We start from the raw sequence: 23,459 nt of genomic DNA, 5'->3' as shown, positions 1-23,459 counted from the left end.
GATGGGAGGTTCAATGAACGGATGCTATTTGCATAATACTGTGTAGTAGTTCACACCATTTTTAAAAAATCAGAATTGGTGATGCAAGAAGAGGTAGTGATGGATACATTGTTATCAGATAAAATCAAACTATCTAGTTGTACTAACCAATATTAGTTGTAATGAAGTAAGATGTTTGTGTTATCATCATCTTACTTCCCCAAAATTTTGTTTATTATATGCAGCAGTTGTATATTCAAGCTTTATTATTGTTTGACTCCATTTTTTCCCATCAGGTTGTTGACAATGGCCAGTTACCAGTACGAATCTGTGAGCGATGCCATATGGGTGTGGCTGCTACGGTGGATCTCATTGACAGAATGGTGGAAGGACAGCAGAAACTGAGAGCTCTATTACAGGTGATTCACTTCAGTATTATTTTTCTATACATGGAGCTAATTTTATGTACCATATTTTTTATGTCAAAGTAACAATAAAAAGGAAATTGTTCCGTAACCGAAATACAAACCACGCTATTTACATGGGTTTCCTTTCGGCGTAGCTGAAATGACGAGCCATTAAAGTTTTAACGAGGGTTTAACTGCCCCCACGCTAGTTAGCACGGGGGTAGGGAAGGGTAGCTAGCTACCCCTCCCCCCTCCACACACCGGTGAGCTGCCTCACTTCACTTTTGGCTCGGACGATGTACAGACGTTTCTGTCCCGTCCTCGCATATTGACAGCCTTAATTTGTTTGCTTTTTCTTCCAGTGTGTATTTGTTTGAAGTTGGCCTCTACCTTTGCTTTCCACCATGCGGAAATGCCCTGGACTTCCCGATCGCCCATGTGGAACTTTTATGTCGGTGATTGAGACAGACCCTCACACCCTTTGCCAGCAGTGTCGAGGTCAACGGTGTAGTAGTGATAATCTGTGTATGGAATGTCGGGAGTGGCCTACCTCCCAGTGGGAGAGTTTTGCGTGGCGGCGTAAGAAGAGTTCTAAGAGAGACCGTTCTTCCCCCCAGGGGAAGGAAGGCTCCAAGGACTCTTCTTCCGTTGCCCGAACCTCCTCTGAAGCTCCTAATCGTTCGTTCTCTTATGAGAGGCTGCCGAGTGGTAGCGTAGGCCCTTCTTTTGTTTCCCAAACTAGGTGTGTGGGAAGGGGCGTTGCCTCCCATAGCGAGGCAGCTCCTCCTCCGGGGGAGGATATTATTGATTTTGTAGACTACGACCAAACTGTGTCTAATGATGATCTTTTCCAGCTTTTGGGCTTCCTTGGGGCTTAAGGGCTCGCGCTCCAAGGAAGCCCTGTTTGATCTGATCCAGTTGGGGGCAGCTGTCCAACAGTCGCCGGTAATACCAGAGGTAGATCCTTTGGCTATTGACGACGTTGTTGTGACAGAGGCGTCCGACGGGTCGGGTCAAACCCCTGCTTCTACTGTTGCTGTTGAAGGCCCAGGTTCCCCCTCCGAACATCCTTCGAGGGGGAAGTTGGGTCCAACGGTCTCTCCTGTGAGTGTTGCTCCCTCTTGGGGGAGTGCACTAACAGAGACTCCTCTTCGGAGGACCGACGATCCTGATACCCTGCCACGAGGTCGTCTTCGCCGTAAGGCTCTCCCTCCTCTTTGTTGCCGAGGCCTTCCTTCTCCTTACAAGGGAGTCAAGAGGCGCCTCCTCTTCGGGTCGTCATCCTCGTCCTCCCCTGTGAAGGATTCTTCTCATCGGGAGCAGACCGTAGCAGTAACTCCTCTGGACCTCTCTGCTGATTGTTCGCGATCTCCTGTGCCTGCAGATCTCCCTTGCTTACGCAAGCACCGGTCCCTTTGGGGCAGAAGGACCTCTCTCACAATGTGGGGGAGGCCCTTCCGTGCCAGGTTTCACCTGTGCGCCCTTCTGTAGCGCGCAAGCGCCACCGCTCTCCTGATCGCCAGCGCCCGCCTGCTCGTCAGCGCTCTCCTGCTTGCCAGCGCTCTCCTGCTCGTCAGTGTTCTCCTGCTCGCCAGCGCTCTCCTGCTCGCCAGCGCTCTCCTAACTCTCCTCGCCAGCGCTCTCCTGATCGCCAGCGCTCTCCTGCTCGCCAGCGATCTCCTGTTCGCCAGCGCTCACCTGCTCGCCAGCGCTCTCCTGCTTGTCAGCGCCCTGCGCGCAAGCGCTCTACGGCAGAAGGGTCGTCAGACTCTTCTTGCCAACGCTCTCCTGACCGTCAGCACTCTCCTGATCGCCAGCGCTCTCATGATCGCCAACGCGCCCCTGTTCGCCAGCGCTCGCCTGCTCGCCAGCGGTCTCCTGCTTGTCAGCGTTCACCTGCGCGCACGCGCACTTCAGCTCCTGCTGCGCGTCCTGCGCGTCGACAGTCTCCTGAGCGCCGTCAACCTCCGGGGCATCAGCGCACTACGGCTCGCCCAGTTCCTGATACGCCCCCAGCGCGCCAACGCTCACCCGCGCGCCCACGATCTTCGGATCTGGGCTCAGGCAAGGACATTGTTCCTTTGCCTTGTCAGCGTTCCCCTACGCGTCGACCACCGCCTGTGCTCCAGTCTCCAGCGCGCACTAAAGTGCATACGCGCCCACGAAGCAGTTCCTGAGGCCGCCCACGAGACTTCACTGCCGAGATCTTCAGCCACGGCGCGCCATCCTACACGTGAGCGATCTCCTACGCGCCAGCATTCGCCTACTCGCCCGCGCGATCCTTCGCCTGCGCGCGAGCGCTCACCAACGCGCCCACGCTTATGATCGCCCCCGGGCTCCGACTCGTCCACGCGCCAACTCACCTGTACGCGGTCGGTCGCCCACGCGTTCCACGCATCATCGATCGCCGACGCGCCGTCGCTCGCCAACGCGCCGTCGTATGCCAGCACGCCGTCACTCACCAGCACGCCGTTACTCACCAGCACGCCGTCACTCACCAACGTGACATCGCTCGCCAACGCGCTTGATCTCGCCTAGGCCACATCGTTCGCCTACGCGCCATCATTCTCCGGATCGCCAGCGATCACCCAGGCACTCGCGCTCACCTGTGCATTCACGCACACCCTCGCCTGCGCGCCCACTCGCCAGCGCGCCTGCGCGCCCTCTTCTCCACGCGCCTGCGCGCCATCGGTCGTCCGCGCGCGACCCCGCTATTCTGCCATCACGCGAGCGCCAGCTCGAACCGGTAATCCTGCCACCGCGTGATCGCCAGCGCGAACCAGCGATCCTTCCATCGCGCGACCCCCAGCGCGATTCCCACCGGGTTTCGCAGCGCGCCCAGCCTTGCGAGGCACCAGGGCCGCACACTTCCAAATCATCCGCGCGATTGCCATCACGGAAGCGCCGAGCACGCGTCCAGGAGCAAGAACACTCATCAGAGAGGTCCGGACAACATTCTTCTTCCCTTTCATCTTTCCAGACAGGCCCTGTAGTATTCACTCCGAAGGATCGACCGATCCCCTTCCCTCCAGCGGGGATCGCTGACACTGCGTCAGTCAGCTGCCAGCCTTGGTTCGGTTCCCAGATGAAAGCGGTGGTGCAGGCTATGAAGTCAGCCCTCGCTGATCTGGGACTGAAACCAAAGGCTCCCTCGCCCCCACTGAAGAGAAGGAGAGGAGTGGATTTCGCGGTGACTTCTCCCCGGGTTAAGCTGGCTCCCAAGAGGTCCGTCGGGAAGGCCCCTTCCCCCTCGCAGATGTTTTCTCCTTCTCCTGTGGATGAACCTTTCCCGTCCTCGGGAGAATCCAGCGAGATGAGACACTCTCCCACAGCACCAATGGGAGGAACCCCACCTCAAGGAGGAGAAACGTCTCGCGTAGGAAGTGCCTTTCAGACCACTTTGCTGGAGTCCTGTATCCCTCCCAGGAGGGAACCCAAGGACTCCAAGACGTTACCCAAATCATCATCTAGGTTTCATCCAGAGCCAGCCCTTCCTCGGGAGAACGTCCGCGTTTCCCCCCATGAAGAGCCTATGGGGACAGGAGACTTAGCTGCCAGTCCACAAGGAGGAGAGCAGCGAGAATCGGAGCACGCCTTCTGGCAGGTCCTTGGACTAATGAGGCAACTCAATAGTTTCAAGGATCCCGAGACCGTCCCTCGCGAAGGCAAGGATACGGTCCTGGACCAGGTCTATGTCATTCAGAAGCCCCCCAAGACCAGTGCAGCCCTGCCCTGGTCCCAAGGGGTGAAGAGCGCCAGGGACAAGGTCGAGGGCCAGCTTTCCGAGCTTGCCTCCTCCAGCTGTTCTTCTGCCGGGAACAAGCTCCTCCCACCTCCTCGCGTACAGTAGAGGAGGTACTTCGAGATCATGGAGGAGCCTTGTTTAGCTCTTCCCCTCCACCACTCCGTGGAAGAGCTCACCAGGGGTCTCTCTGTAGAGAAACTCAACGCCCGGCAGGTGACATTCACAGCGTCGTAGGTCCTGAGCCAGGAGAAGGTCGCGAAGTGTGCCATGCAGGCCACTTCATGGCTGGATGTCTGGCTAGGGTCTCTGGGCATCCTATTGCGCTCTAAGGACTTGTCCAAGGAGAGCAATAGGAAGGCCCTGGAGACCTTCCTCCTCTCGGGAACGCGCTCTATCGAGTTTTTAGCTCACCAGGTCACTAACCTGTGGGCTAACTCGGTTCTCAAGCGCCGTGATCGGTGACCGAGAGGTTCCACCCGAAGGTCCCCGCTATGAATGTTAGCAAACTCAGACACCTCTCCATCCTTGGAGGAAGCCTGTTCGAGCCCAAGGACGTAGAACGGACAGCTGAGAGGTGGAGGAAGACGAGTCTAGATTCGCTCCTCCAGAAGGCCCTTACATCCCGGCCCTACAAGCCTCCAGCTCCTCAACAACAACAGCAGCCTCGCAGGACACCAAAGAAGGCTCCGGCAGCTCTCAACAACAACAGCAGCCTCGCAGGACACCAAAGCAGGCTCCGGCAGCTCTCAACAACAACAGCAGCCTCGCAGGACACCGAAGCAGGCTCCGGCAGCTAAGACCAAGGTGTCTAAACCGTAGCCCTTTCCTGTCAAAGACAAGAAGGGCACAAAGTCCTCCAGGGGAGGCAAAAATCCTAGAAGGAGTGGCCGTGGCCGCAAGCGCTAGGATTGGCAATCCCCCTGCGTGTCCACCTGTGGGGGGATGCCTACAAAGGTGCGTGCTCAGGTGGCAGCAACTCGGGGCCGATTCCTGGACGTCCTCTGTGGTCGGACAAGGATATCGCGTCCCGTTCATCTCATCTCTACCTCCCCTGACAGCGAATCCAGTGTCGTTGAGCTCCTATGCCACGGGATCGGCAAAGGGGCTAGCCCTTCGGGCAGAAGTCGAGACCATGCTCAAGAAGGATGCTCTCCAGGAGGTCGTGGACGGCTCCCCAGGCTTCTTCAGTCGACTCTTTCTTGTAAAGAAAGCGTCTGGAGGCTGGAGACCCGTCATCGACCTCTCAGCCCTGAACAAGTTTGTCAAGCAAACTTCGTTCAGCATGGAGACAGCAGACATGGTCAGACTTGCAGTGAGACCGCAAGACTTCATGTGCACACTGGATCTGAAGGACGCGTACTTCCAGATCCCAATTCATCCGTCTTCCAGGAAGTACCTACGTTTCAGCCTAGACAACAAGATCTACCAGTTCCAAGGTGCTGTGTTTCGGTCTCTCCACAGCACCTCAGGTGTTCACCAGAGTGTTCACACTGATATCTTCGTGGGCGCACAGGAATGGCATCCGTCTCCTTCATTATCTAGACGACTGGCTGATCCTGGCAGACTCGGAGTCGACCCTTCTTCGACACCGAGACAGGCTTCTGGGAATTTGCCAAGATCTAGGGATCATGGTAAATCTCGAAAAGTCCTCTCTGTTCCCAACACAACGACTGTTATATCTAGGCATGATATTAGACACCGATCTCCACAAAGCCTTTCCATCAGACGACGGGATAGCAAGGCTGAGAAGGGTTGCAAAACCTTTCCTCAGTCGAGAAGATCTTCCAGCCCAATCGTGGTTACGTCTTTTAGGTCACCTAGCCTCCCTGGCCTGTCTAGTTCCCAACGGCCGCCTCAGGATGCGATCTCTGCAGTGGCGGCTCAAGTCCCGGTGGGATCAAGGCACCGATTCCCCGGACTTCCTGGTCTCGATTGGACCTGCGGAACTGACGGACTTGCAGTGGTGGGTGACCGACGACAACCTCCGAAAGGGAGTGGATCTTCTCGTCTTTTCTTGGACTTGATGCTGTTTTCGGACACGTCAAAAGAAGGGTGGGGGGCCCACGTTCTGAACCAGAGGGCCTCAGGCCTATGGTCAGAATCAGAAAAGTACCTCCACATCAACCTGCTAGAGCTGAAGGCCGTTTCTCTGACCCTTCAACAGTTCCAACAGACCCTGGCGGGTCACTCTGTGGTGGTGATGAGCGACAACACCACAGTAGTGGCTTATATCAACAAGCAGGGAGGTACCTTTTCACAACAGCTATCCCATCTTGCAGTAGAGATACTAAGATGGACCGATGTCCACTCGATACGTCTATCAGCTCGCTTCATTCCTGGGAAAAGGAATGTGCTCGCCGACAACCTGAGCAGAGCTTCGCAGATAGTGAGTACCGAGTGGTCTTTGGATCCTCAAGGAGCCAACGAAGTCCTGACTTTGTGGGGTTCCCCGACAGTGGACTTGTTCGCGACAGCCTTGAATTTCAAGCTGCCGCTGTACTGCTCTCCAGTCCCGGACCCCAAGGCACTCTGGCAAGATGCCTTCCAACAATGGTGGGACAACATCGACGTCTACGCCTTCCCACCGTTCTGTCTGATGAGAAGGGTGTTCAACAAGACCAGACTATCGGTCAACCTGTCGATGACCTTAATAGCTCCGCTATGGCATCATGCAGAGTGGTTTCCGGACCTTCTGCTGCTCCTGACGCAACCCCCGAGAGAGCTTCCCCCACGACACGAGCTACTCAGACAACCACATTGCAACATCTTCCACAGAGTCGTAGCATCGCTTCGGCTTTAGCCTGGAGACTATCCAGCGCCTCCTCTCTGAGAGAGGCTTTTCGGAACAAGTTGCGGAAAGGATGTCTCGACACCTGCGAAAGTCATCCGCAGGTGTTTACCAGGCGAAGTGGAGAGTCTTCTGTGGTTGGTGTCGTGGGAGGGGTATCTCTCCCCTCGATGCCTCTATTCCAGCAATAGCGGAGTTCCTCGTTTATGTGTGGGAGAAAATGCGCCTTTCAGTCTCGGCGGTGAAAGGCTATCGCTCAGCCTTAAGCTTTGCCTTCATGCTGAAAGGAATAGACATTTCCTCCTCGCTGGAACTTTCCTTACTCATACGTAGCTACAAGCTTACCTGCCCTCAGTCGGAAGTGAGACCCCTCCTTGGAAAGTGGTTCGGGTCCTCAGGGCTCTGAAGAGACCTCCGTTCGAACCATTATGCCAGGCCTCTGACCACCACCTGACTTGGAAGACGGTATTCCTGCTCGCTCTGGCTTCGGCCAAGCGAGTCAGTGAACTTCATGGTCTCTCATACGACATCGCCCATTCAAGGGGATGGGGGGAGGTAAAGTTCAAGTTCGTCCCTGAGTTTGATGCCAAGACTCAGAACCCTGGAGTTCCGGACCCACGTTTCGACTCCTTCAGGGTTGTGAGTCTCCGCTCCGTAACAGATGACCCAGATCACCTGCTACTCTGCCCAGTGAGAAGTCTGAGACGTTATCTGAAGAGAACAGCTGCAGCTCGTCCCCGCGTGCAAGCCCTGTTTGTGAGCACGGGTAGGACGAAGAGGAGGGTCACCAAGAACACCATCTCAGCCTGGATTCGACGGACCATCCATCATGCCTTGAATCCAGACCCTCCTCCGTCACCTCGCCCTAGGGCACATGATGTCAGGTGCATCGCCACATCCCTGGCTTTCAAGAGAAACTTCTCTGTGACGCAGGTTCTACAAGCTGGAGTCTGGAAGCGTCAGACGACCTTCACAGCCCACTACCTGCAAGACGTGACCCACAGGAGCCATGATACTTTTTCTATCGGCCCTGTGGTGGCTGCACAACAGCTGGTCTAACCTCAGGCTCCTTAATGGACAAGTAGCAGAAGGTTGAGGGCACTGTTACCCGGTTTTAGTCTGCGTGAATGAAAAAGTATGTCTGGCTCTTACTTCTTTCTTCATCCTTCCCTCTCTTGGGGAATGCAGCATCCTGGGTCTCTGCATAGCTGACCTCAAACCTCTGCAGGTAAACCATGCTTCCTTGTGTTCCTAGTATTAAGTACAATACTGTCGCGTCCCCCATACCCTGACGAGGTGGTATGGGGACGTCCTAGCCTAGAATTCCATATAAAGGACTTCAGGTCAACTTCCTAGGACGAGTCACACTTCATCTCTCCACACACACTTACGTAGGCCGCTCGTTTCTTGTGTAGCAATAAACTTGTGAGGTACAGTGACTTTTTTTCTTGAAGTGCTACGCACTCGGATTCCGAGTCCCCGGGTAAGCCAACGCCAGTAAGGCTGGGGACTTTCCACCCTGCCTAAGGGTAAGTCACCCTATGTAAATAGCGTGGTGTGTATTTCGGTTACGGAACAAATGACAAATTTGAAGATAATTTGTATTTTTCCTAACCATACAAACCTTTGCTATTTACACATATTTGCCCGCCAGCCCTGTCCCCCGAGACAAGTCCTACCTCTAAGTGAAGTGAGGCAGCTCACCGGTGTGTGGAGGGGGGAGGGGTAGCTAGCTACCCCTCCCTACCCCCGTGCTAACTAGCGCGGGGGTAGTTAAACCCTCGTTAAAACTTTAATGGCTCGTCATTTCAGCTACGCCGAAAGGAAACCCTATGTAAATAGCTAAGGTTTGTATGGTTAGGAAAAATACAAATTATCTTCGAATTTGTCATGTTTAAAATATATCTGAACAAGCTGGTGAATTATGAAAGTAAGACATTGTTAATTTTGGGTAATGTAACACAAGTGTTAAAAGATCCTGCAGATATTGTGGAGCACCACAATGCTTTTGATAAAATTATTATTTATTTTTTAGATTAGCCTTGGTTTTAATTGAAGAAAGTCTCCATTCTAGATTTCTTGCTAAAAATGAATCTTGATATCTTGTACAGTATAAGACAAAGTAGTTGTAGTAGTATCTTAGCTTTATAAAATTTGAGAGAAAGGTGAAAGGTATTTTAACAAATCTATTGATGGAATAATTGTAATGATGAATAAGTCTTTGATTAAATTTTGTTTAAGAATTTGACACCACACTAGTTACCAAGTAAGCTGTAACGAACTTGGTACAAAACTTGATGAGACTTTGAGACTAACAGTCCAGTTTTAAAGTAGCACATCACCCTACATCATTAATTGGCTCCAAGAGACCTGATGTGAGTCAATTTTTTATGTAGATTGGATTTTACCCCTATAAAGGGACTTGTACATTTCTTATACAGTATATAGAAAAGTATGTACAATATGCACTTGAAACCTGCAATCCCATTATAAAACCCAGTCTCCTAGATTGATAAGCTTTCATGTAAAGTACAGTACAGTATTATATGTATAGTATTTGGAGAGAGAGTGAGAGCTTATTTTTCAGTGTTGTAATTTCATATAATTACTATTATGGTGTACTATTTTTTATTTTTATTTTTAATGAATTTTAATAGCCAATTAAATGTGAGGCTTTTATTTCCTTTTTTTTTTTTTTTTTTTTTTTTTTTTTTTTTTTTTTCTCCATTAGATGACCTCACTTTACTCCTATTAAGGATATGCTAGCTTATTTAAAAAAAGTAAATGCTTGCAAATATCATATGATAACTCATTGTAATCAATTAAGTAAAAAACTCTTTAATAATTAAAGTACTGAATTTAACAAATTCTCCAGGATCTGTAATTTTGAATACCTGTGTAATAATAACTGGAAAGCAGCTTAAGAAATGTTTGATGTATAATCTTTGGAATTGAATTGAATTTTAGCAGGGCCATGTGAATATCTTTGCATTGTCAAGTAATTTCAATGAGATAGTAATGTATGCTGCACAAAGGTCTATTCCTTAACTAAACTTAAGCAACCATTTACTACAGTTTGTTTAAATTTAGATGTAGGGCTTATTTGAATCAATGCAATCAACGTCAATGTATTATGCAGTGTTGTAATTTTATAGTACTTGAAGGATAGGTAATTATACCTTATAACCTTGACTTTTAGTAGATATGTAATATTTTTTATGACTTATTTATATGTATATTGTTATTTCTATTTTGAGTTGCATGTATTTCTTAAATTAGTAATTAAGACTAAATTCATCTTTCAGAATATGGTGGTATGGTTAGTTGTTCATAGGTAATAGACTCCTGGATGGTTTAGCTTTAAATTTGCAAAATTGTATAGATGTTAATTTTTTATCACTAATTTCTAGGCAGAAGAGCAACTTCCAAGTGTTCAATCAACTCTTATTGACATACAAGGGGATACTGATGACATACCAATGGATGATTTGGCCAAAGGTACTTGTTTTTCTTCATGTTTGTAACGTTTGAGTACATATGTTGTATTCTATATACGTGTTAGTTTTTTTTATTTCAGTTTCATAGAAAGAATTAGTCATAAAATTAAAGGCAGGATTATTTTTTATTGAAATTATACCTGACATTCTTTAAGGGAAGCAACTCTGCCCCATTGGAACAATGTTATATTGGGGTCATTTCAAACTTAATCTACCTTTTCATTTCTCCGTTGATTTTCATCTTAAAAAACATTTTAATCTTAAATATTAAACTTAGCCGGTGAATATATATATAGCTTACGTCTCCGACGGTCGACAGATTCCAAAAACTCGCGAGCGATCCCCATGAAGGCTGCCAGGTGTGCCCACCAGCGCCGACTATCGGCCAGATACCGCATATACTTCTCCATAAGTTCAGTTCTTCTCTGTCGGTGGTAGTGACAGCATTGGTTCCGCTTGCGCTTAACCTCAAGTTTCTACTGATTGGTGAAGTACTTGTTCATGGTTTTATGGCTTTCGCCGTATTGGATTATTCTCAAGCAATACGATCTTCAAAAGAAATGCTTTTGAAAGGAGAGAAAAATTTTTTTACCCTTGCTTTTTTTTTTTCATCTCTGGATTTTCCATAGAGAAAAGATGGCCGACCCTTCCCTCAGTGTACGGAAGTGTGTTAAAGGCTTTTGGTAATTATTTTATCACTTTATAAATTATTGTTGATATTTATAGATTTACCTCTATATATTTTATATCTCACCCGCCTTTATTAGGCCTTTTCGATTCCCTTTCCATTTATACTAAACACCGAGATAAATTTTATATTTTTGTTTAGAAGCGACCTATGCCTATTCTTTGTAGGTGGTACGGACTTGGAAAGCGAAGTTAAACAACGTTGAGCCCATTCAACTTTTATAGCCTATTTGTTTAGATTGATGAGATGAATATTTATAGAAAATATTTCAAGAAATTTATTCTTTGAATAGTCTTCGTGCTGTTTTCAAAGATGAACTAACGTTTGGTTTATTTATGCTACGCAGTTTGCACTCTATCGTTATGATAGAGAAAGAGAGAATCACGGTTTCACTTTGCAGAAAGAGTAAATCGTTTTTGACGTTTTGTTCATTCTTCTTACAAACTGAAGTTTTTTAGATACTAATTTAAAGGAACATGTTAATTTTCAATTTCTTAGTCCTTTTAGTATTTTCCTTTAGTCAAATAACCTTTTATTGACGAAGAGTGAGTGAGCCTTTCTCTTGTGAGTGGCAAGAGAGCGAGAGAGAGAGAGAGAAAAAACGATCCAAATCTTTATTCTCGCTGATATTTACTCTCGTCCCAAGTCTCTACGGGGAGAGAGAGAGAGAGGGAGAGAGGATATAACGTTCTAGTTTTTATTCTCATCCCAAGGCACTGTACGGTGAGAGATTGAAAACGTTGTCCTTAAGTGATTTAGTTTTAGTCTCCTCCCAAGTCACTGATCTTTTTAACTTAATATATTTCCGTTTTATTCTATATATATGTATATGTTTATTAATTTTTGCATGTGTGTTTCATTTTGCACTAATGAACTTACCTTATACGACATTTTTCGCAATTCTAACCTTTTGATTTAAGGGAGAATTGCGTGCTTCAGGTAGAAATCAGCTTTATTCATGTCTAAGGTGAAATTATTAAAAAATGCAATGTCAGTGAAGAAAGGGCGAAAAACATGTTCAGTGTTGTGGAGGGTTTGTTTGTTCGTGCTTGTCACTTGCCTAGTCCGAGACCTCTTTCAGGCTCCCTTACACCAGGGAGAAGGAATGTCGTAGGACCTAAGGGAGTGAGAGGTGTAAACCAACGAACAGACGTTCCCTCAAAGGTATCAGACGTTGCTCTTCAAGCACGTCCTTGCCATAAGACAGGAGAGACGAAGTTCTCCTCGTCTTCCGATGATTCGTCTCTTTAAAAACCTTGGCGTAAGGTTTCGAGACGGTTGAAACGTTAATTAGTTCCTTCAGAACAAGTTCAACGTCCTAGCTGGAGTCATCATGAGAGTCCCGTTCATAGCAATGACGTTCATGTACAGACGTTTCCGACGTCACGATCTATTCAGAGTGCGCAGCGTGACGTTGAGCTGCAGACACCGCAGACACGACGTGACGTTGAGCGGTAGACACCGTAGACACGACGTGACGTCGAGCGTCAGTCACCGTAGTCACGATATAGCATCGAACAGCAGTCACTGCTGTTACTACGTGACGTTTGAACGTCAGCCACTGCAGTCACAGGTTTATCTGAAGTTAAGTGTTTTGCAAGATATGCTGTTAAAGCTTTCTTCCTTAATAGAAGCTTATGATCCTGTTCCTGTGCGAAAGGATCCTTTGCTTTTTGTGCGTCACGGTTCTGGGATACGTGATTCAGGTCTTCAACCTTCTAAACGAGCTTTGTTATGTCACGCTGACGTTATCCCTAGTGTCAGCTTTGCTGTTAAACGAGATGCGGAGGATAAATCTTGATGTAACTTTGATCAACAGTCAGTTAAGTCGAGTCATAACTTTGATCAGCAGTCACTGCAGTTCCTCCGAGACTTTGAACGTCAGCCACCGCAGTCACAGCGTGACGTTGAGCTGCAGACACCGCAGACACGACGTGACGTTGAGCGGTAGACACCATAGACAGGACGTGACGTCGAGGGTCAGTCACCGTAGTCACGATATAGCATCGAACAGCAGTCACCGCTGTTACTACGTGACGTTTGAACGTCAGTCACTTCTGTCACGACGTGTAGTAGAATAACATTCTCTGCAGTCACAACGTGACATCGACCCTCCAACTTTAACTTCTGTTCATATACAAGTTGATGTAGCCTGTCAGGCTTTTCCTTCACGTCATTCTGAATGTAAATCTCCTTCTCGCAAGACTTTAGATTTATCAGATGATGTGCCTTCTGAAGAAGTTGATGACCCCCTTTCAACTAATGTACCTTTGGGGATTCATTCAGAAGAGGAGTAACCTAGGGTTGTCCAACAATCCCTTGTTTTTAAAATTATGAATTTTTTTAGGGAAATTTTGTCCTACTCGTTTTGTAACGGCTGCTCCGCCGTCTGAGTTTACTCTTGGCATGACTTTCTTCGACTCCTACATTTACGAAGTCAGTTCTCTCTTGTTCTTCCAAGAGAGCCATGCTCTTACTGGGAGACTGGTTGGAATCCAGGAGAAGTTTAGGAAAGTCTACTTTTGCTTTTCCTCCTTCTTAATTAGCTTCTCGCTCGAGCGTCTGGTGTGACACAGGAGAAGTTCTCGGCTTGGGAGTACCTGCCTCTGCCCAGGGAGACTTCTTAAGCCTAGTGGACTCTCCTCGTCGTCTAGCTATGAGACGCTCCAAGATTTTATGGTCTGCTTCAGAGCTAGACCATCTCCTGATAGGAGTTTTCCGAGCGTTTGAAGTATTTAATTTTTTGGATTGGTCCCTGGGAGCCTTAAGTAAGAAGGTCTCTCCAGCTGACAATGTATTGCTGTACAAATTATGTCATGCATGAACAAGGCTATAAGGGATGGCTCCAATGAACTGGCAGCCACGTTCACTGCAGGAGTACTTAAGATGTAAGTGCACTCAATGTGTTCATTGTCAAGACAAAGTTCACGATGAAGACTACCAAATCTGTCTTGGCAGCAGTAAAGGAAGGCGACTGGATGGTCTCTCTCGACCTTCAGGATGCATACTTCCACATCCCGATTCATCCAAACTTTCAACAATATCTGAGGTTTGTGGACGGGAAAGTAGTGTACCAATTTCGAGCACTGTGCTTCGGCCTCAGTCCTGCTCCTCTTGTTTTTACAAGGCTCTTGCAAAATGTAGCAAGCTTTCTACATTTTTTTCAGGGATCAGAGCCTCCCTTTATTTTGACGACTGGCTAATCAGGGCGTCGTCATTAAATCGCTGTCTGGAGAACCTCAAATGGACATTAGACCTAACCAAGGAGCTAGGTCTCATAGTGAACGTAGAGAAGTCGTAACTTACAGTACTCCATCCCAGACTATTCTTTATTTGGGGATGGAGATACAGTGTCGAATTTTTCGGGCCTTTTCGTCTCCCACAAGAATGGAACAAGCTCTGTTAAAAGTCCGTCACTTGCAAGAGAAAAACAGTTGCTCTGTAAGAGTTTGAGCGAGCCTTGTGGGAACTCTTTCATCGCTGGAGCAGTTTATCTCTCTGGGGAGACTCAACCTTTGCCCTCTCCAATTTCACCTAAACCATTGGAACAAGGAGAAGGGCTTAGAGAGTATCTCTATCCCAATCTCCAACTCAGTCTAGACATGTCTGACTTGGTGGGACAGCAACATCAGACTTCGAGAAGGTCTTTCTCTTGCGATCAAGAACCCAAACCATGTGTTGTATTCAGATGCATCGGATTTGGGTTAGGGAGCGCCACTGGACAGTCTGGAATGCTCGGGTCTTTGGTCCACGGATCAGAAGGAACTCCATTTAAGGCAAGTAACATCTCTCTTTTGACGAAATTTGTGCAAGGAGAAATGAATGTCTTAGCGGACTGCCTCAGCAGAAGAGGACAAGTCATCTCCATGGAGTGGACGTTGCACAAGACTGTGTGCGAGAAGCTATGGATGACATGGGGTCAACCCACCATAGATCTTTTTGTGACTTCACTGACAAAGAGGCTCTCGACTTACTGCTCTCCAGTTCCAGATCCAGAGGCAGCCCACATAGACGCTTTCTTGCTGGACTGGTCTCGCCTAGACATCTATGCCTTCCCACCATTCAAGATCCTAGACAAGGTTCTTCAGAAGTTCGCCTCTCACGAAGGGACCAGGTTGACTTTGGTTGCTCCCCTCTGGCCCGTGACTGAGTGGTTCACAGAGGTACTTCTTTGGCTAGTAGACATTCCAAGAAGTCTACCGTTGCGGATGGATCTCCTGCGTCAGCCTCACGTAAAGAGATTTCATCAAAGCCTCCCCGCGCTTCGTCTACCTACCTTCAGTCTATCGAAAGACTCTCTAGAGCTCGAGGGTTTTCGAAGGAGGCAGCTAGAGCGATCGCGAGGGCTAAAAGATCCTCTACCATCAGGATTTATCTATCTAAATGGGAGGTATTTAGAGACTGGTGCAAGTCCTCCTCTATTTCCTCTTCCAGTACCTCTGTAGCGCAGATATCAGATTTTCTGCTTTATCTGAGAAATGGTCGCTCCCTTTCTGCATCTACCATTAAAGGCTACAGAAGCATGTTAGCTTCTGTTTTCAGGCATAGAAATTTGGATCTATCTAATGACAAAGATCTTCAGGACCTTCTTAAGTCTTTCGAGACTTCCAAGGAGCGTCATATTTCTACTCTGGCTTGGAACTTGTACGTGGTCCTGCAGTTCCTTATGTCAGACAGGTTTGAACCGTTAAGTTCAGCCTCCCTGAAGGATCTTACCCTCAAGACACTTTTCTTGGTGAGCTTGGCTTCTGCAAAAAGGGTTAGTGAGATACATGCTTTTAGCAAGAATATCGGCTTCTCCGCTAATAAAGCAGTATGCTCTCTTCAGCTTGGTTTTTTGGCCAAAAATGGACTTCCGTCTCGTCCATGGCCTAAATCGTTTGAACTTCCCAGTCTATCTGAGATTGTTGGGAATGAAGTTGAAAGAGTGCTGTGCCCCGTTAGAGCTCTTAGTTTTATTTATCTAGAACTAATCTGCTGTGAGGTTTTTTCAGAGGCCTTATGGTGCTCCGTTAAAAGCCCTCTTTGCCTATGTCGAAGAATGTGTTGTCTTATTTTATTAGACTTGATTAGAGAGGCACACTCTCATTTAAGTGAGAAGGATCGTAATTTGCTTAAAGTTAAGGCTCAGGAAGTTAGAGCGGTAGCAACTTCAGTAGCATTTAAACAAAATAGATCCCTTAGAAGTATTATGGACGCGACCTTTTGGAGAAGCAAGTAGGTGTTCGCTTCATATTACTTGAAAGATGTCCAGACTCTTTATGAGGACTGCTACACGTTGGGACCATTCGTAGCAGCGAGTGCAGTAGTGGGTGAAGGTTCTACCACTACATTCCCTTAATCCCAATATCCTTTTAATCTTCTCTTGAAATTTTTAATCTGGTTTTGGGTTGTACGGGAGACTAAGAAGTCTTTCGCAATCTTTTGATTTGGCGGGTAGTCAAAATATTGTTTCTTGAGAGCGCCCAGATTAAGGGTATTGATGAGGTCCTGTTGTAGGGGTGTTCACCCTGATTATAACAGCTCCTGGAAGTCTTTCAGCTTCCTGAGAGGATCGCTGGGCTTCATAAGGATAGCGAACTAATGAGTCAGAGTATTCATCAGAGTCAGCTTCCTTATCAGGTACCTATACTTAAGTTTGTTTTTTGAATATTTGTCAAAAACCCTTGAGCATATACGCCTTTATTGTTTTAATACTGGTCTCTACCTACCACCATGGGTGTGAATCAGCTATATATATATTCACTGGTTAAGTTTAATATTTAAAAATGATATTTTCAATTTAAAATAAATTTTTGAATATACTTACCCGGTGAATATATATAATTAAAGGCCCTCCCTTCCTCCCCGATAGAGACCCTACGGACTGAGAAGAACTGAACTTATGGAGAAGTATATGCGGTATCTGGCCGATAGTCGGCGCTGGTGGGCACACCCGGCAGCCTTCATGGCGATTGCTCGTGAGTTTTTGGAATCTGTCGACCGTCGGAGACATAAGCTATATATATATTCACCGGGTAAGTATATTCAAAAATTTATTTTAAATTGAAAATATCATATTTAATTTTATTCGCTAAATTTTATCCAAAAATTTTTTAATCAGTCGTCATTTTTTGTATTTTTTTTTTGTAACATATTGGCAATGTTTGTATTAATTGCCATTTCGCAAATCCCTGCTATAAATTTTTGTAATATAAAACTTCCTCTCTTCATATGTAAATGGTACACTATTTGTCTATAAACATAAAAGTAGTTTTGATTTATCTCTGAAAATTTCATGTTTTGAGATATCATCCGTCAAAGTTTTTTCAAAGAAATAGTCTGAAAATTTCATGTTTTGAGATATCGTCCGTCAAAGTTTCTTTCAAACAAATCATCTGATTAACTTTATTAAGTGGTCATTTTGGGGATTTGTGGGTAATTATACCTCACCACTAGGGATCATAAGGACAGGATCATTATATATCAGGGTTATTTATTAAGCAATGCTGAGCACCACCCCTCAAATTCAGAAATATTTATGCTACATATACCAATATATAAAGTATTCTTGTCTGCTGACTTTTTGGCCAAATTTTACTCTTCAAGCATACTTATCTGTTGTCTCTGATACTTCATACATCTTTCAGCATAAATATAACATAAAAATTGTAATTTTAAAAATGAGCATACTGTACAAAGAAATACCGGCTACCATTTTGTTTTTATTTTTTGTACGATCAGCTTAATATGCGATAGATCCCTTAGTATGGGCTTTTAATGGTAATTTCCTTCAACACTGGTGATCCCTCAAATCTAGAAATATATATGCTACATGTACTAAATGCCCACACATGAGTAAGACAGTACTAGCATTTTTCAGGGCAAACTTTATGCTTTAGATATATTTAGTTACCATCGCCAACACTTTTTGCCTCATCCAGTATAATTATAACATGGGAATTGTAATTATATAAACGAACAAAGAAATTCGATAAGTATAACTTGGAGAAACGTAATATACGTTTCTTCAAGATACTGTACAAGCAAAAGAAACTATGGTCTTTATTTACAGCCTTGATGAAAGTAAATGTTTAATGTGAAGTTTATGGGAGACTACAATAAGTATCTTTACTTGAAATTCTTGAAGAAAAATTCATCATTCGTGTACGCTTATAAGAAAAGGGTTGCTTAAGCGACCGATTGCACTGTAAATACTGTATGTATAAGAAAAGAATGTTTTAGCCATAAAACAAATTGTTTTTTTTTTTAAATAACATTCAAAACATGAAATATAGACCCAAAAATGCAATTATTTGAATTTCCAAAATTGCAAGCAAAGGTTGAGATTCCCGCCTCTGAAATGAAAATCCTTTCCTGTCCCAACCTCAAGAAGGCAGTACTGTAATAAGTTTTTTGTTATATGTGCTATGGTAGAAAGTTATATTTAATATTTAGGGACATGCAAGAGTCATTGGTCTTTCTGAATGAATTTTGCTTTTATTCCCAAGGGGCTGAGGTATCAAAAGTCTTTGCCGAAAATCATCCAATGAGCATTGCAGTTGATGGGCCTCCTCCAAAGAGAAAACGAGGAAGACCTAGAAAAGGTGAAGTAAGTATGCTGTCTCTTTTTTTAGTTGAAGATATTTCTGGTATGAAATATTATAAATGATTTATTCATACTAAAGTACAAACCAGAATTTTTTTTCTTATGTAGGAATATTCCCTGCATGATTTTGAATATGGTAATTGAAACTTGGTAACATGATCTAATATTCAAGTAGTTTATATTTTTCCTAGTTATATAAACTTGTCTTTTATTTAGAAGTATCATCAGACACAAAGTGGAAATGTTTGGTAAAGCTTGGTACAATGTAGTTAACAGCTGTTCTGTGCTTATGAAAAAGCAAACCTTAGTAATTTATTCAGGAAGCTGCCATTTTGATCATAGGTATAGTCTCACTGAATCGACTGGCAGTTTTTAAACTCCAACTGGAAGTGGCATTTTCAGCTCTTGTAATCTTCAAATCGGTAATGTATGGTGAAGTTACAGCTGTTGGAGCCTGAACTAACTCTGGTTTGTTCCTATGCATATACAGTACAAACCTTTCATCCTTTAAAATAGGGATGTGTCTTCAGTGGTGCTGGAACTGCCATTGAATCATTAATAAGGTACTGTAGTAGGTAATGACTTGTGACGCGTGGGGGAAGCTCTAGCCATCCGCCTGCCACAGAATGGCCAGTTTTGTCTTAGGCCCCAATGGGTACAAATTTACTATTGCGTTACCCTCTCAACTGTTGGAACTGTTTTTAAACTTGTTTGGTTTTTTTAAGTCTTCTCACTTTTGAATGGAAGTTTACCAAAAGGTAAGCATGCGGTAAAGGGGAATTTGTTCCTTTGAAGATAAAAACTTTTGAAGCCCCCGTGTGTTGTGCACCTTAGCAAGGGGTGGCTGTAAGCAGCCCCTCCTCAAACATGGTTCTTACTTCCAATCAGGAAGATAACTCATTTCTCTTTATAGTAGATTCTCTGCCTCGGAGGGACTTGCCTGATCTGGGTCGGTCAAGTGGAATGTGAACTAGTGTCACAGTTACCGCTGTTGCACTCGGTGCAAGTAAACGGTCCTACTCAGACTGATTACCAGCAACGTAGACCAGGGGGAGGGTGAGGCAAATAAGCCCACCTACCCCATTGCTATTGTGATATTAGAGAATTGTTCCTTATTCTTGTGCACTGCTCTGTGATGATACAGAGCTTGTGCATTAGCTGGTACTTTTGATGTTTGTTAGTGATTTCGGGTTTGGTGTGGTAGCCACTGCTGTTTCATCAGTTGCAAGCAAACCGTTGCATACTGACCAACCTCCAGTATTGTACAGTAGGCTGATGAGAATACTGTACTGTTCACAGCACCTCTGCTTGTAGTTATAGAGTTCAAGTATCAACTGTTTAGCGATGGTGAACCTGGTGTGACAGCCACTGTTCTTCATAAGTTGAAGGTGAAAGGTCCTACCTCTGATTGATCTCCAGCATTGTATAGTAGACTAATAGTTCACACTGACTTGCACCTGTAGGGTTGGTTAGCGATTGTGTCCTTGGAGTAGCAGAATGCTACCAATTTCCTCATCTACTGGTAAGTGATCATGACCTTGTAACACATAACACTGCTTACCCTTCAAATGCTACTGAGTTTCCTCATCCATTGGTACCTTTAGGGTCTGTCAGCAAGGTGATATTAATGCAACAATAACTTCTGTTGGTAACGGTACTAGGGGATTAGTCCTTCTTGACTTGCAATGTGTGTGGGCCTTCAGTCATTCAGAAAGTACTTCTCTAATTTCTTAGATGTTTGCATGATTGTCTAATTGAGTATTAATCTTGAGCTGCTGGGAATGACCTCTTCAGAGTCTTGATGAGATTCAGACTGTTCCCCTTTTTTATTACGGTCTGAGGATCGTCATTGAGAAAGGGATCTCTTGCCCAAGCAAAGGACAAAATACCGGGGAAGGCCATGTGACGGGGAATGTTTCCTTGTACTTCTATTAGTAAACTCAGAGAGGTAGCATACCTGTTCCTGATCAGTAGGAACTGCTGAATCCTTCATGGTAGCAAGGAAGATTGGTTGTCAAGAGAAGTGTGAGTTTGCTCTCTCTTCCTCTTCTACCAACTCTTCCTTCCTCTTCCTATTCTCTTCTTTGCACACCTCACAAAAATAAGAAATAGTATTAGTCACGCAGGAGGCCTCCTGCAAAAGTTTCTTGCAATTCCATGCGTGTGCTCTTCACATGGGAGGGAGCGATAGGTTTGGTCAGGTGAATCGATAGGCATGGTGAGAGTGAGCATTACTCCTACCTTCATTATTCCTGTCATGGGAGGAGAAACACCCTGGCCCTTAAAAAGCTGCTTTCCCTTTTCGAGAGTGAGTATCAGCTCTCATTTTTTTACCACCACAGTACAGTACTTTCGAGGTTGGCCAAAAGGTTGTGAGCTCGATATGATTGTTTTCTTCTTGAATTGGCTACTATTGAACAGTCCCTGCTGGGACTCTATGTGCCAGGTGAAGGTGAAAAATTATTCCTACCTTCCCCTTATTCCTGCTATGAAGAGGAGCATCCTTACCCTTAAAAGCCTCTCTCCTCTATCAGAAGAGAGTAATGGAGCTCACTTGCTGACCGATTCCCTTTGAGATTCGTCAAGCGTAGCATGAACCCATTGTGACATCTACCGTTGTGGCACCGATTGCAGGTGAGTGGTCCCACATGCACCATTCACCAGGAACTTAGGCCAGGCAAGAGTAAGGTATTAACTGCACCTGATACCAATACCATCCTCTGGGAGGAAGTTGAGGAGCTTACCTGGTGATCATTCCCCCAGGACTCTGTATGGAAGATACTTCTCATGTACGTGCAGCAGATAGTGATCATAGAGAACATGTCCCTTTGGCCTACCCCTGTTGATAGAACTCCTCTGTAGAATTTTGAATCATCCTCCTGAGGGTAATATGCAGTGTTTGAAGGGACCTTCAAAAAGTATTGCCTCCTACTACTTCTCTCTTGATGCCCTCTGAAGGGGATGCACCAGCTACAACCATTACCCATTGTTTGAATGCCTGATGTTTGGGAATTACACAAAAAAAAACATCTTTCTTGCAGACTACACCTGCAAATAAGCAACTCCTCCATCCTTTTGGTAACAGGAAGGATGAGTTAGTGTCTTAACCACAAATTTCTCTTGACCTGCGTGTTTTGACATTGCTAACAGGAAGTTTGAGAGGTGTGTATAGAAGTAGGAGGAAATAAGTTTTAAAAATTATTTGTATTTTCTTAGCCATACAAATGTGACTCCTTCTGCTTAAATTTCCCTTCTTGACTACCCCTCTCTATTCCAGACCTAAAGGTAAAAGTAGCTGTTTTGTGATAGGTGGATGGGTGGGGCTTCCCCCTAAAACTACCTGTCATTACGAACTACCTTGTTAACAAATAAATGGTAGTAAAGGACCTAGAGTTGTAATGCTAAAAAAATTGCAAAGGATGTTGCGAGCCCGGTGCACATAGCTTTGACCTGATAGATAATTCTTTTGAGGACAAAGCAGAGGTACTACAGAGAGTGCTGATGAATGGGTATTTGGAAATTCATGCACATGCCCGATATCCTCCAAATGCGTAAAGTTCCCTTATCTGATGGAATCTGCACATTTCTATTGAAACATTTATTTGTAAGTGAAAGGTCAGTTGCCAGTCTCCTATCCCCAATCAACTTCTTCACATAAGTAGAATAGCAAGTTGTAAAAGCTGGACCACTATTAGGTTACAACTTCCAGTATCTCTTCCACCTCTGGCAACAAGGCTGGAGCTTTCATTGATACTCGAAGTTAAATCTAAGATTTGATTGGATGCTGAGAGATTGGAAAGCAATGGTCATTGAAGGGTTATTTGAACCCATCCCGAAGAACACAAACTACCCAGGGGGACCCCTGCCATATTGCTCAATGACAGTAATTCTCATACTCATGGTAACTTGAGTAGGATGGACTGCTATCCTCAATCTTTCTCTCCAATATCCCTTTTTCCATCCTTCCAGGATGAAGACTGAGAAGGGACAAGAAAGAGCTGAATTGGCTCAGAGGCTTTTAACAAGAAAAAACTTTAGTTTTTTTTTTTTTTCCACTTCCCCAAAAGCATGGCCACAGTTCCCTTCAAAGTACTGGAAAGCTTCTTATGATATTACACAGTGGATAAGGGAATCCCGACTTAGATTGCCTTTTTTCCACCTCCATATCCATCTTATTCTGGAGAGAGAGCAAGTTCAAACCCTGCACTGATCTGTTACAAAGTGCAGGTCATTTCCTGGGAGCAGCTTTTATTGAATAGAGTAAGAGCACAGAGCCTCTCCCCCTCTGGAATAAGTTGACCCACAGGTCGGCCCATTAAGCCCAAAATGAAATAGACATTCTTCTCTGCAATACCAGCCTTCTGAACTTTGCTCATCCTCCAAAGTGGACAATCCTGTCCCGGTAACAAAGTCAACAATTGTGAGAAACCAAAGGTAAAGCCACAATGCTGCCTTTAGAGAGGCCATGACAAGTGATTCTTAGGTAGACGGGATTGCTGTTTGTTCAATTCTCTCCAGGAGAAGGGTTGTTCGTTAGCCTACAGTGTGACAAGTTGACTTGAGGGGGAGTTGCTTTGCTTTCCTCTGAAACGTTGAATTCAGGATCTTCCTAGATTGGCAGGTAAAAGTGACTTGTCTGACCTGGAAATCATAGAATTCACTTACTTCAAAACATTTATAGCAAATCTGGACCAAGCCCTACTAAACCATAATCTTGGCTTGTTGAGGGTGCCTTAAGACTTCTTGATGAAGGAAATCACGTTAATA

At 45.3% G+C, this 23,459-nt stretch overlaps 1 protein-coding gene across 1 annotated transcript in view; it reads left to right on the top strand.

Moving 5' to 3' along the window:
* Positions 1–23,459, top strand: part of LOC137656857 (uncharacterized) — a 94,399-nt gene that overhangs the window by 15,621 nt on the left and 55,319 nt on the right. The window contains exons 2-4 of the mRNA XM_068391217.1: positions 276–398; positions 10,330–10,417; positions 18,595–18,695. Coding sequence (XP_068247318.1) covers positions 276–398; positions 10,330–10,417; positions 18,595–18,695 — 312 coding nt within the window. The remainder of the gene's footprint in view (positions 1–275; positions 399–10,329; positions 10,418–18,594; positions 18,696–23,459) is intronic.

Source organism: Palaemon carinicauda, chromosome 17 (assembly GCF_036898095.1).
Source record: "Palaemon carinicauda isolate YSFRI2023 chromosome 17, ASM3689809v2, whole genome shotgun sequence".
Classification (NCBI taxonomy): Eukaryota; Metazoa; Arthropoda; class Malacostraca; order Decapoda; family Palaemonidae; genus Palaemon; species Palaemon carinicauda.
The sequence above is the reverse complement of the archived record's forward strand: the minus strand, read 5'-3'. Positions and strand labels throughout refer to the sequence as shown.